Consider the following 15925-nt stretch of genomic DNA (forward strand, 5'->3'; position numbering starts at 1 on the left):
ATAGGGGAAGACAACCGCCTAGTGATGTTCTGGTCGCCACACCCCCTCCCAAAAAAACCATTATTTTTGAAAAAGAAAATGATGGCAAAGATGATGATATGGAAGTGGAAGAGTACATTATGTACTTTAGTGAAGTGATAACTCACTTAAATAAGGTGACTTTGTAGATGTAACAGTAAAATGGATCTAACAGCATTCATGTTCTCTATCTTGCTACATTCAAAGAATACTCAGAGAAAAAATTTAGTGATTAGTCCATCACATAAAACTTACAGATGCAAAAATTAGAGCAATAGTTAATTAAGGCTTACGTAGTGCAAAATTAGGTTAGTGCAAGTTCTGTGCAATGTAATGTAATGTGATAGAAGATACAAGACTGGAATAAATAATATAACTGGTGAGTAATTTTTAAAAGTGCTGTGTTTTATATTATAAAATTGAAGTTTATTAATGCACAAATGTTTCCCTCCTCCACCTTTGTGAAATCGATTGTTGTCACTTCTGCAGTCACATCACATTTTGGTATACTGTGGTAAGTTATAATGCAAGGGCAAAGCATGTCCGCCAACAGTTCCATTTTATCATGGTTTTATTGTACTGAATTTAATAAAATGTGGTAGTAGTAAAGGCACATCTTTTCTTATAGAAGCTGTTGTGACAGCTTCTTCTGATTGTTGCCACTTTCAATAGTCTCTTCACTTCATTATGTAGAACTTACAAACTTTTTTTTGTAGTTACAAACTTACTAATAGCAGAAAAAAATTACATTTGATCAGATGCAGTTAAATTTACTTTATTTTGAGACGTGTTGAAGCTATCATATTAGTTTTATTTTTTTTTACTGTATGATTAGAATATCTATTGTTTGGCTATGTACATATATATATATTTTTTTCTGTTTAAGCTTAATGGTATAATATTGAAAATTTATTTATTTATTTTCACTAGGATATGGGAGTATCAAGGAGTTCTTAGATAGTTTTATTAATGATAGGAAGGAAGGAAAAAAAGAAAACTTAGTGTCATTGTTTGAAGGAGGTGGTAAACAAGAGATTTTGGCAGATCGTCCTTGTGCAAATATTGAGGGAATAATAGTATGGTTAAATCATGTTTATGCCACTATTACTTTTTACACTTGGCTTTTACAAGAAAATTGCAGCATATGCGATATTATTCAATCTTCAGAAAGCAGGTATGTATGACTAATAGAATGGTAGATGATAATAGTTATTGATTTTCATACTTTTATTTTTTTAATGTTATCAGCTTTGCAACTGTTAACTTTTTGCAAGTTTTATAAAAACTTTTTGCTGTATGGATTTGTTACTTTTCCGATAACGTATTTACTTATTATAACAGTAGTCTTAATTTAAACTCTTTCAGAAAAAATTTACTTTGTATTTAATGTCTGATTTTTTTTCATATCTAAGATTTTGTTATATATTGTTAATTTTTGAGGCAATTACCTACCTCTGATGATTGTCCAAAAATTAGATGTGATTGCTGTTGCAAAAGCAGTTACATAGCTTCTTTTTAAATATACTTTCCGATTGCTTGCTTTGATCTTTTTTTGAAGAAAGTAATTATAATTCAGAGTCATTAGTTGAATTGTTGTTTGACTTTGAGAAAATAACGTCAATCTAAACTTAGGGATTGATGAAAGAGATTGTAGAATGTGAGCAATTATAAATTAGATAAAGTACGAGGGTTATTTGTTTTTCAAGGTCCGATCGGTCACGAAATTAAAACCACAGTGAAAATAAAAATTTTTTTATTTGTAACAAGTACTTACATAGTTACGCTATTTCTCTACATAGTCGCGACTCCGATTTAGACATTTGTCGTAGCGTGGTACCATCTTTCCAATACCCTCGTCATAGAATGGAGCCGCCTGTGTTTTCAGCCATGTTTCTATGCTGGTCTGCACCTCGATGTCTGTGCCAAAATGTCCTCCTAGCCAGCGTTTCATGTGAGCAAAGAGGTGAAAATCGGATGGAGCCAAGTCCGGGCTGTATGGTGGGTGATCAAACACTTCCCAATGAAAACGCTGCAGTGTGCGGCTGAGCATTGTCATGGAGAAAGACAATGCCTGATGACAACATTCCTCTCTGCTTATTTTGAATTGCCCTTCATAGACGTTGAAGAGTCACGCAGTATGAGGCTGCAATGATGGTCGTGCCACATTCCATGAATTCCTCCAAGAGAACTCCATTCCGGTTCCAGATTTTTAAAAAATCTTCTCCTTCATTGTGGTAGCACTGGAGAAACGTTAGGGAGACGTCCATTCTCATTGTTTTGTGATGGTCGGACAACATCATGGGAACCCATCTCACACACAGTTTGCGGTACTGAAGTCTCTCACTCACAATGGTGAGACCTGATCTTGAAATTTCAGGAAATGAATCACTCAATACAGAAATTGTGAACCTACGATTTTCTCGAATTGCCTCATCCACTCGCTCAACGAGATCATCGGTTGACACTCGCTTCCTTCCCTGACCACCTGCATCATGAAAATCTGTACGTCCTGCTTTAAAGTTCCTGTACCATTGTTGCACTTTGCTGTCACTCACTGAAGTTTCACTGTATACATTACTTATTCGTCGATGAATTTCAGCTATATTACACCCCTCAGCCTGAAGAAATTGAATTATCGCATGCACTTCACATTTGACGGGAGATGCTATTGTTGTAGACATGTTTACGTGCTAGCTGCGTGTTCAGAACTAAACAAAGTGACGCGGCGTGATTGAAAGCCATACTAGAGACGCTGCACAACACATATGATGCGCAAAGGTTCATCCGATTTTTGCATGGGTTTTTATTTCGCGACCGATCGGACCTTGAAAAAAAACCCTCGTACAACAGAAAAATTAATTAAAATAGATAAGTGTTGGTTATTGTCATTCCAGAAAATGACACCTATCTCAAGAATGAAAACATCCCATGCCAGGTTTATAAGGAAAGAGAGGAGTAGTGAAATGGTTTTATGATTTCTTCTTCACTTAGCTAAATATGCTGTTCCCTATTAACATGCCTAGACCACCAAGATGCATTAACCCTTCGCAGGCGGAAACCCCTATATGGGCTACCTGTACTTATGCTGGCAGGTGGAAACCCATATATGAGTCTCTGAATGTGATTGGCTCTTTATCTTCACTTAGTTACATAAAAATTCCAAGAGATGGCAGGAGATGTTCTTTCAATCATTTTGAGGTGGGAATTCCTGATACAATGTGATTAGGGACCATTTTACTTCAGTTATCAGATGAGTTCAATGACCGTGCGTATGTAAAAAGATGCGTACATTTTATTTTTCATGTTTTTCACTCATTTTTAAGTAATTTGTTTACAAACTATTCCTTCCAAAATTTCATTTTCGACTTGGTTCATATGAATTCAAACAAAATTTTCAAGACAAAAATTCAGAAGGAAATGAATAAAAATATTTATATTATTATTATAATAAAACCATGTTATACTTGCCTAGGTGCACTACTTCTTCAGAATTGCTATTGTTATTATATTAACATCAATGTTACTACTGTTACTATTATTATTTAGTTTTTATTTACTTGAAAAGAACTCAATGTAAAACATAACCAAAATCATCACCTATAGTTTGAAAATTCTAGTGCGCTCAGTGAGACTTGTGCCATTTTCGCATAAGCTTTTTCTCAGATAATTAAACAGTGTTACTCAACCAGATTAGTGGCAGAACTCAGCAAAAAAACACAAGGTATATGTTGTTTTTATGTTTGAATCCATGTTTTAAGTTACTTTAAATAGTTTTTGCATGAACTTTTTTTTAAAATGTCTGATGCACACAGCCATAAAACATTGGCGCCTGTGAAGGGTTAGTATTCAGCCCTACCAGTGATACTTTCACTCTATTCATTTCAGAGATTGGCTGCATAATTTATTTATTTATTTAGTTATACAGCAACAACAGGCTTACATCCACTGGAAGTTAGTGATGGATGATAATGAATCTTGTAGTGTGCAAAAAATGCCACATTTGACCAGGATTTGAATCTGGGATATCCAGATGAAAAGGCAAGAAGCTACCACATAATTAACATCATTACTCTCTGAGAAAGAAACTGTGATGGTGTCTCTTGTACCTCAAATGTTTTATCAAATACCTCAAATATTATCTATCTGAAATTATTAATAATATTACCTCAAATTATTGTAAAGTTCCTCAAATGTTTTAAGACAAAAAACGTGCTATAACAGAAAACTTTATTTACCGTACCAGCTAATAAATTTATTAACATATTTTTTAAAAATTTGTACAATATATATTCTGTAGAAAAATTTATGTAATTGCTTATAATTTCTTATACGTACTATATTAGGTTGTACTTATATGGAATAAAGAGTTTATCTCTAACTTTACAACAGTGTTTTGTTGAGATATGAACCTCCATGTCAGAATCAATCTGTTTTAGTAAAAGGTGTTGGTAGTAATAATTTGAATATTACATTTACAGTAGATTAGATTTACAGTAGAATAGTACATTTACAGTGATTATCTACTTAATTTTTTGATATTTTATTAAATAATTAAACTTAATTTCATCTTTTAATTAATAAAGCACATACACAGTATGTCTGAAAAGTTCCCGAACTAAATTAAATAACAATACAGTTTTAAAGATTAATGAATTTACTCACATCAGTCCTCTGCATAGAACCCTTCTCTAGTTATACACTTGTTGCAGTGCCAGTAGAGCCTGTCCAATGCTCTGGAAAAATCACTTTGTGGGATCACCTTCAACTGCTCGATTCAAGCCCTTTGGATGGTCGGAATTTCATCAAAAAAGTTCCCGTTCATCTTTAACTTGAATTTCAGGAACAGAAAATAAAATTTCCGGATCAGTTGGGTGAATAGGGCAGGTGGGATAAGACAGTGATTTGACTTGCGGCATAATAACGTGTTAAAACTATTACCATGTGTGCTGGGGCATTGTGCAAGAGAATCCGACTTGATGCATCAGGTGTTTCATTACTTCCAAATAGAATTTAAAATTGACAGTTTGACCAGTTGGGGACAAATTCATAACAAATCAGGACCTTTAAATCGAAGAATGCAATCAACATCATCATTTTAACTCTTGATTTTTGCAACCTGACTTTCACCAGTCTCTGTGCTCCAGGACTAAACCAAGCAGCAGATTGATGCTTCGTTTGCAGATCATACATGAAGCACCAACTGTTACAATTTTACCCCAGTTATAATTTCTACAAAAAATTTGAGTTGCTATCTGCAGTTTCAATAAAGACTTAGGTGCAAGAAAGACGCACCTGTTTTTGTTCTTTGGTCAAGAAGTGTGGAACGAAAGGAAAACACACCTTCGATGGTTCATTTTTTTAGTTAGAATTGTACATATTGCGTCTTTACTGATGTCTAGCTCTTCTGCTATGGCCCGAAGGGTAAGATGAGGTTGTTCAAACAGGAGTGTGTACACTTTCACAGCGTTTTCATTGTGCACAGTTGTTGATGTCCTCCCGCTTCATTCATCGTCATTCAACAACTGTCTACCAATTTTAAACCACTTCCACCACATGTATGTTGTACGAGATGCGGCTTCATCACTGAATGCTTGCTGTATCATAGAATAAGTTTCAATGAAAGATTTTTCAAGTCACAAAATTTTATTGTGCTTCTCTGTTGCGTGATGTGAGCTCGCTCGCACAAGGTTACATGAACACAACGTACTTGGCTGAATATAACTCGAGGTGAGAGATGAAATGAGATGACATTTTGTACACATGAGATGAAATTTTTGTAATTGTCAGACATCGTACAACATAGTTCTTTGGTTGTCTGAGAAATGGCACTAGTTGTATTGACTTCAGAAATTTAGTTTGGGAACTTTCAAACCTACTGTGTACATAATAAGACTTTGATAAACTGTTAGTAAGAATGGTTATCTGTTTTATTTCTAGCCAAAGTATTTTCACCATATAACTCAGAATTATTGTAAGAATGAATATTTTTGGAGAATATTATGAAGCTTTATTAGACTGAACAAACAAATCAAATGAAAACGATTACATATGATAAACAAAAAATTCTTTATGATCATGACAATGCACTGGTTCAAATAGCTATTTTCAATAGCTATTAATTAAATAAAATCGTACATTTCTCTATCAATTTTCCACATTCACAATATTATCCTGATTTAGCATTAATGTGATCTCTATAAAGTGATAGTAGGGTGTAGTGAATTATACCCAGTGATGGTGAAATTAAATTGTTTTAAGCAAAATATTTTTTTTTCATTATGTACCTTATATGTATTACATAAAAAAAATACTTCACTATTATAACTAAAAATATGTATTATAATTGGTTGTATTGAAAGCAGCTGAAAAGAATGCCAGTATCAAAGGAATACTAGTGTGTGATCTTCACTGCCAGTTTTGCTTTTTAATATATTTGTTTTTACTTTTTTTTCACTTATTCTCTAGCAATTTCAGGCGTTTTGTTCAAGTGCAGTTTTCTCTTGAGTGTGTAATATCCATAATTATTTTTTTAATTTGTAAGTTGAATATTTGAAAATTTTATGGCGTTTTCTCTCAAATTCTGTGCTAACTATACTTGGATTAAAGCCAGTATTTAGAGTAACTTTGTCTATTATAGAATTTTTCCTTTAAATATTTTGTTAACATCATTCAAAGCATTTTTATTTTTGTATATATCTTTTTTGTTATATTTTTATTTGTAAGTTGATTAAAGTAATAACTGTTTCAATGCTTTTGAAATAAATTGTTTTTTTATATGTTATAGATTTGTAGCTGCATTTCAGTACTTTGTTGGTGAGGTTAGTAGTTATTCAGCTGGTAAACTGGTTGAAGAAGTAGGTGGTACATCTACTCCAGTTTCTTTAACAATTAGACAAACAGATCAATTCACTACCCTTAAATGCAGATTGTCATTGGCTGCATTTCAATTTATTATTGAGGTACAGAATGATTCTAATTTTCTTCCTCAGTCATTCTGGAATGATGAGTTTTGGATATGGCTTATGAGGTTTGTATTAAGAATTATTGTGAGAATATTTTTCTAAACGGTAATTCTTGATTCTTGTGAAGACGGCGGAATATGAAATTATTGTAATTGACTATTTCATTAAAACATCTTGTATACTGCATAGTTGCAATAAAATATTTATTATGGTATAAACATTAAAGAAGCAGAAATAAATTTTATGATGTATAACAGCTTAAACTGGATGTTAAATAATTTTTCTGCAAAATTAAAAAAAAATCATAAAAGATTGTTGATTCGCAACACTTGTATACACATGCACATTTATAAATACAATCATACACAGTTACTAAAATTATCAAAACAGGAAGCTTAAAATTATAATAAAATTAAAATTGGAAAACCAATTACAATCTGTAAATGTTTGCAAAAATTTTATTTAAAATCTAAACATAGCCATTTCAGTTTCTAAACAACCACAGACACTTGGATAAAGTATAATTAATAAATATGTGAAACAAAAAAATGAATGAAAAACAGTATTTATGAAATACTACTATTTTTATTTGATATTTTGAAATAAGAGTAAAAAATGTAAAAAGTTATTGTAGTTTTCAGGAGAATACCTATAAAAAGCACAAAGTTATATTTAAAAAAAATCTAAACACTCAATTCAGATTGCTCACCGCAATTTATTGAATTAAAATTGTTTTATTGGTTGGATAGATAAAATTGTTGTTATTAAAATAATTACTATTATCTTTTCTGCTAAGATCACTATATATAGTTTTTATGTAGAGTACTATTTACCTTTCTAAGCTTCAATCTTTTATCACATGTTTACGTGTTTTGGAACCATTCCATTGTCAAGTCTTATTGTATTGTAGAGTACTGTGCTATGTTTGTACTTAGAGTACAATAAGTTTTGACAATGGAGTGGTTCTGAAACACGTCAACATGTGATAAAAGAAAGAAACTAAGAAAGGTAAATAGTATTTCAACTTCGATAGATAAAACTTATCTCAAGAAAGATAAAACTAGCATGAACTTTAAACTAAACAGATATTCCCACCCACGAACCATAATTGAAGGGAGGATAACTGAACTGAACCAAAAGAGGATAACTGTTAAATGTTTTTATGATTGGAAAACTTTTACAAATTTTTAGTAAATTAAAAATTAAAAAGGTTTTTTTTTATTGGTTTGACAATCAAGTTTGTGCACAACTACTGATAAAGTAATTTTCCTTATTACCTAAATTCTTTTTTTTTACATAAATTTTTAAAACTGTTGACTAATAAAAATATTTTTATGGCCAGTTTCCAGGCAGTGCTAGGCTACAGCTATTTTAGCTAGTCTTCAATTATTACATAATTAATTTAAAAATGAAAATATGTAATAAAGATATCCAGATTGTTATTTATTTTTTAATTATTCACTAATTTCCAAAATTTAATAAATTAAGTAAAATATTACTTCCATACTATTAGCACATCGTCCAATGTAAGAGGGACTTTAATTTCTCATGTTGTTATCAGTGATATAACTGAGAATATTAAATCTTATATCTTATGCTTTACTGATATTAAGATTTATGGCACACTTAATAATTACAATAAGTATTTTGATCTCTAGAGAGATGTTGATTGAATTTATGAGTGGTGTTGTTAAACACACCGCTAAACCCAAAAAGATACTGGCCACGATTTTTACAAAATATAATTTTTAACTTTTATCATGTCCATGATGGGTTGTTTGAAAGTAGTTAGATGGGGAATGCTCTATCATAAATATTAACGTTTAAAGAAATTTCATTTATATTTATGTACAGTCAACTTAACATGCTTATTGTCTTAATACTGGTTCTGCTGTTATATGATAAAAAAAAATCAGGTATTAGTAACACTATAGAATGGGATTCTAATGGACTTTTTTACATCAGGTTTTTTTTTAAACTTGAACAAGAAAAAATTGATTATATTAAACATTATTCACAACTAATATCACCATTATGGCTTTGCCCGTGCTATATGGTAACTTCCATTTCCTGTTGCGGTCAATTTTTTTAATTTAATTTTTTTTTTATTAATATTATTTATATTTTTGTAACTTATGAAAACAGTGAAACAGACAGTATTACAAAAACAATAAATTGTACTATATTAATTTTCTTTCTTCTTATGACCTCCTGGAATGTTTATCGCAGTTAAAACCTCGCCAATCTCATTAATATATAAATCATGAAAAAAAAAGTTAAATAAATAACCTAAAACTTCTTTTACTAAATTCATTGTTGTATATTTATATATATCAAGAAATGTCATCTACATCGATCGTCATTGTCAATATGATCATTATCTATGTCAACATTGACTTTCTTAGGCAGTTTTTATGTGATTAAATGTGTCACTTGTTTTCAATGTATCTCTTTTAAACAGTCTTCTGTATGTAAACTAATAACATGAAAACAATCCCAAATAATAATAAATTGTGAAATTTTCAGTGAAATTGAATAATTTTAGCTTTTGAGTTATTTGGACATATACAAAACAAAGATTTTCTTTTATTTATATAGATACAGGTTTGTTGAAAACTGTTTTGTTTACATGGTAAAGGCTCCAAATGAACATTCTGTTGTGGTGAAGTAATGCTGAATCATGTAAGTCATTTCTTATGTTTTACTATTTCATACTTTGTAATTAAACAGTGTTAATTTATAAACTTGTATTATTTAATATTTTGTGTTAATGAACTCTTAATTTTTACTGGTTTTGTTTTAGGTGTATTATAACGCCACCTTTGGTTGGTTTTGATAATCTTAATATTAGATATAAAAAAAAACTCGATGAACTACTGCCATCATTAATTTTATCTATACAGAATCATCATGATTCAAATTTTTTTAATATGTTTTTAAAAAATATATCTAAAGGATTACAAGAAAAACAACTTGATGTATTGAAAATACTTGGTGATAAACCAGAAATAGATGGTGGAAGAAATGTTATACTACAGACACTGACTCATGTAATAAATGGTGGTTATCATCGAACTTCTGTACACGAACAATATATTAATGCATTGTTGTTTTTAAAAAAGTGTGAACTTTTAGCTAACCTTGGTGATGTGAGTATATTTGATTTAAGAGGAATTTTCATGTTTGACATTTAGAAAGTGATTAAGTTTAATTATTTTATTCTGTACAATACAGGGTAACATTTTTTATTGAAATTTATTATATTATTGTGTGTCAGTTATATAAATTGCAGTGCAGCAGCACAGCTAAATCCTATCAAATTTTTGGGTCTGTAATTAATTTATTGTACTATTTCAATGATTGTCACATTCTCAAACATAATTTCTTGAATCCTTCTTGCTAATTAGTGTATTAGAGTACGGGTTCAACTCTTAAAAAGTGTGTGATATTTTTTACCTATCTGTTTGTTTATCTCAATAGTCATGTAAAAATGAAACTAGTTAAGATATTAAAAATAAAATATCATGAATGTTATAACTTTTTTACAAGCAATTCACAATAGACAATGTGTATGGATGATCATATTTTCTTGGAATAAATCAATGATTCTTTTTCAAGAAAATTAATTTTTATATTATATTTTAGTCTTGATAAAATAATTTCATATTTGCACATTTATAGAAATCTTAAGGAATCAAAATTAACATGGTAAATCAATGAAAGTTATATCTAATGTAGATATTTTAAAGTATTTGTAATCATTGTCGTAAAAGATGGGTGTACACTTCTGCTGTGTTCAAACTTGCTATTTACAACCTCCCTATTGCTAGATAGGGAGGTTGTAAATATGACAATATTTACAACAATCCAACAGAGTATATAAATATACTCTACCATATTTACATAAATCCAACAGAGGATTTAAAATGTTTTAAATCCTCTTTAAAACATTTTAAAGAGGATTTTTAATACTTTTCATATCAAATTAAGATATGACCTTCTTGTTCCAAGAAGGTCAGTGCTTCAATAAGTTCAGACAGTTCTTAGGTTATGTAAATAGATCATTCTAGGGCTCTATGTGCAAGTCAAAATTTACAAAATTTATAACCTGAGATTTTTGCAAACGTTTGAAAAAACGTTTAAAATTTTTTAATAATACTGCAGTGATAAAACTCAATTACATATGCTTTATAAATAGGGTTCAGAACCTTATATTCTTGTAATGCTGATGGTAAAAAAATTTAATAAATAACAGTTAAATACCGGGTTATGAGGATCATCAACGTCCAATCTTCAAATGCACTTTGATAATATGAGAGGAAGCGGATGCCATGTTGTCAGTTTGATGACTGCTGCTTGATGAATCATGACAAATATGAACTAATTTCCTGAAATGCAACTGCCATTTCTTAAATAATGAATCTTTTTCTCTTCTTCTGGTTCAGTTCTTCACTTTTTTCATAAGCAACTTTTGTGGCTTCCAGCTCCATTAAAGTAGTATTGAAGCACATGGTAATTCTTCATGTACTTCAATGAATTCTACATCTTGAACATTCACTTCTATTTCTAGTTGCTTAGCCAGATCCACTAGTTCATTGTTCAATTCCTTTAACTTGTATCTGTTTTGAAACCACAGAAATTAGGAGCAAATTGCAGACACAGTTTCTTCCACATTTTTTCATACATGCAAACGTCACATCTTCCCATGGTTTTTCAATGGTCTTAAATATATGATACGAGGGTAAGTCAATTATTATTTGCAATGTAGTTATAAATTTTATTGTAATATAAATAGGAAACTTTCATGCACATCATTTTTCAACATAGTCCCTTTGCATTTCAACGCACTTGGTCCATCGTTGCACAAGCTTCCTGATGTCCTCATAAAAGAAGGTTTTCGGTTGAGCTGCGAGTCAGGAATGCACCGCTTCTTTCACTGTTTCGTCTGAGGTAAATCGATGGCTCCTTAATGCCTCTTTGAGTAGACCAAACAAGTGGTAGTCAGAAGGGGCAAGATCTGGACTATACGGAGGATGAGCCAGTACTTCAAAGTTGAGTTTCTGGAGCGTTTCAGCAGTATGTGGATGGGCATTGTCATGCAACAACACAATACCTTTCGACAGCAGTCCTCTGCGTTTGTTTCGAATTACAGGTTTCAGCTTGGCAGTAAGCATCTCACTGTAACGTGCACTGTTTATTGTCGTACCCCTTTCCTCATAATGTTCCAGTACTGGGCCTTGTGAGTCCCAAAAAACTGTAAGCATCAGTTTTCCTGTGGATAGTTGGGTCTTGAACTTTTTTTGCAGGGCGAATTTGGATGTTTCCATTCCATACTTTGCCGTTTACTCTCTGGCTCATAATGATGGATCCATGTTTCGTCACCAGTGATGATTCTGTCTATGAAGATGTCCTGTTCGTTACCATAGCGATCCAAATTTTTTTGGTAGATATGCAACTGTGCGAGTTGTTGTGGGACCCATCTTGCACAGACTATGAAACCCAAGTCTGTTTGGATGATTTCGTAGGCAGAACCGTGACTAATTTGCAGATGATGTGCCACTTCATCAATAGTTACTCGTCTGTCTAAGAAAACCATATCACATGCACATTCAATGTTTTCCTCATTTGTGGTGGTAAACGGTCATCCGGCTCCTTCGCTGTGCGTAACACTTGTGTGACCATATTTGAATTTTTCAATCCATTCGTAGACACTCCGTTACGGCAACACACTGTTTCCTTACTGTACTGAAAGTCTTCTTTGAACTTCGGCCGCTGACACACCTTCAGACCACAAAAAATGGATCACCGGATGTTGCTCTTCTTTGGTGCAAACAGAAAGCGGAGCAGCTATGGTTAACGGCAGGGCAGTGATAATGGAACTAACCTAGCAGCATCAGACCTGCACAGACATAGCAATAATTAAACCATGCCTGCGTCATCTACACAACGCGACAGTACTACCAACATAAACAAAAACAATTGCGGGTAATAATTGACTTACTCTCATAAATACTAAATGATTTCCAGAAATCTTGAAGAGCTCTTTGAATTATGCATTCAGTGCTTCAGTTGTCTGCGTGATTATTCTTTAGTATACCTTGAAGTTATGTATCATGATCCAGGTCCTAACAGTGAGTTGTAACAATGCACTTGTGTTGGGGAAAAGATACACCACTTTTATGTGGATGCAAGTCATCAAGATGGGCAGGATGACTAAGAGCATTATCTAGAAGCAGTATCTGAAAAGAAATGTCATTTTTGAGGCAGTATTTTTGTACTTCATAGATGAAACAATTTATGAATGATTCCTCAAACAATGTCAAAGTCATCATCCCCAGTTTTGTATTGGATTAATAATTAACTAGAAGAGTTAGCCTGCTAACCTTCTAGTGCTTGTAGATTTTCAGAGTGTTGTATTAACACTTGTTTGATCTTGGTTCTGTTGGTGCTCGGCATTCAACGTGCTTTTGATGTTGATATTGTGGATGTTAGTTTCAACATCCTGGCTGGATTTCCACCAAGCAAAGGTGACAGTGCTTTTAGATGGTGTGTGGCCTGACATTTTTTTCTTCTAAAGAAATGTAAGAGCATAAAGGCATTTTGTGATAGTAAATGCCAATTTCGTTCACATTAAACACTTATTCAGACAAATATGGATCTTCTTCTGTAATCGCTTCAGAATTCAATGGAAATGTTTTTGCTGCTTCTGTATCACTACTTGCCACTTCTCCAGATGCACATTATGAAAACTTTGATTTTTGAAGCAGGTAAACTAGCAATTATTCGCTGAAAATGTTTGTTCCATTAGGATATTTCTTCTTCAGAACTTCAAACAAACTTCTTGCCTCAGACTGTATAATCATTAGATTAAGAGGCACACACTTTTGGATAAGATCTTCCATACATAACCTTAAGCGGCTTTCCCATCTCCACAATAGCATAGCACCTTCATGTTTTTCATTATTGACAACTTCATACTGACTGTCCTTTGTAAATGCTCTTTGATATGGGCAACTTCATTCACTATTGTATTCATTGTTGATACTGCAACAATACTGCATGTTAACATGCTATAAAAGGTAATCTCTGGCCACCTTTTTTTTATAATTTGCAATTTCAATTTCAATTCCATGGTAACTTCCCTTCGTTTCCTAGGTGGTTTACGTTTTGAGTCAAGAGTACGGTTTAAACACCAAGCATTGTAACTTTCTATTAGAGAATCATAGGTTATTTCTGTCAGACATACGTGCAAGCTGCGGACTGAACGATGTTGGAAGCAGAGCATACCCCAGCATGTTTCGTACAGTTAATGACAAGTGCAGGATTGCCACATCTTTCATGCCTCACTCACTAGATGGTTCTCAAAATAGAATTTAGAAATTTAATACTACTTCTTACTTCAGATGTAAATACCATTCGTACATTTTATTTATAATGGAAATTTCTTATGCAAGTATGAATTTATGTATGCCGAATTCACTTAACTCAGGGGATGTCTGCATTTCATTTTGTGAAGAGTAAGTTAGGTGAGTACTACAAAATGCTTGTTTAGACTACAAATACCTACAGGCATTGACTGATCATCTGGTCTTGGTTAACTGTGTGTACACAAAAAGAATCAAAATCTTGGTTAGTTTTTCAGAGTTTTCTCCTGACTTACGCACACATTAGGACAATTATACACAATTATTATTTTTTTTCTATTTACAGAGGTTTGTTATTTTTAATATTTTTTCAAGGTTTCATTTTCAAAGTAGTATTGCATTTTTAAGGCAAAATTTTCTTCTACTTATTAAAATGGTATATAGCAGATGATTTTTTGCATACCCAAAGAATCTCCTGTCTTATTTGTGTATGCTCAAAGCTGCTCTGTACATAATTATAACAGTTATCAATGCCTGTGGAGTTGTAGCTGAATTATTGTCTTAAAGTGAAAGCAAGCATGAACTGTAAAATCAATTATTATGTTTGGGGTATGTGTTTTGTGTAGTGTACCATATGAGAAAATTTACATATAAAGAAGCAAATCATGCTGTAAGTGCAAAATGTTCCTAATCATGTTACTCTACGTTAAAACAAAAAGCATATATGTGTCATGATTTTTGATTGTCATGTTTTAAAACAGACTGTTGCTAAAGTTTTGGTAAACAAAATCACGTTATTCATTGATGTAGTAAATGGAATATGATAATATCATCCAAAAGAAGAAAACATGAGGTAATGAAAAAAGAAATCGAATTTTGACAAGAAGTGATCAGTAACATAATTAATACAGATGATTCAAAATCTTGTCTGAAGGAAAACCATGAAATACTTGCAAATAAAAGAAATGTATAAGAAGGGGACTGCTTGTCAATAAATCTGTTCAATATGGTAATAGAATACACTTAACTAGTTGGATTCTATGTTGCTGGATAGAAAAAAAATTGGTCTTTGTAAGTTATTTATTGCTGGAAAAAAAAATAGTGAAGGGATTAAATTAAAGAATATTAATGGAAGCAATTAAAGCCATATTAAAAATAAACTAATATAAGAAAAAATAAGTAGATGTATAGTGGAACGAGAAAATGAAGACTGGTTAAACAATGAAAATGTCTATAATTATTTGGAGGATTTAGTCATATAAATACTTTTTAAAATAATAATAATAATAATATGCAGGAAGAGATAGGCAAAATATTCCAGAAGTACAATAGACTCACAACTATCCAGCCTAATAGGGCGGCCGGCTGGGCTGGATAGCAAGAAAGCCGGATGTTTCGGAGTTTAATCATTTACTATGAGTTTGACGACCTTTATAGATACTGTGCTGCAAAATATAGCCTTGTTTCACCTACAGTATTTTTTAAAAAAACTAATTACTTTGGTAATAGTGCATTTTTAAAATTCCTAGTGTCATGAAGCAAAGACATAAATGGAACGTTTTCTAAATTCAATTTATGTTA

General features: G+C 31.9%; 1 protein-coding gene across 1 annotated transcript in view; it reads left to right on the plus strand.

Moving 5' to 3' along the window:
• Positions 1-15925, plus strand: part of LOC142332775 (DNA-dependent protein kinase catalytic subunit-like) — a 366245-nt gene that overhangs the window by 126904 nt on the left and 223416 nt on the right. Inside the window, exons 21-23 of the mRNA XM_075379394.1 lie at positions 949-1192; positions 6803-7045; positions 9784-10129. Coding sequence (XP_075235509.1) covers positions 949-1192; positions 6803-7045; positions 9784-10129 — 833 coding nt within the window. The remainder of the gene's footprint in view (positions 1-948; positions 1193-6802; positions 7046-9783; positions 10130-15925) is intronic.

This window comes from Lycorma delicatula, chromosome 1 (genome assembly GCF_047948215.1).
Source record: "Lycorma delicatula isolate Av1 chromosome 1, ASM4794821v1, whole genome shotgun sequence".
Lineage (NCBI taxonomy): Eukaryota > Metazoa > Arthropoda > Insecta > Hemiptera > Fulgoridae > Lycorma > Lycorma delicatula.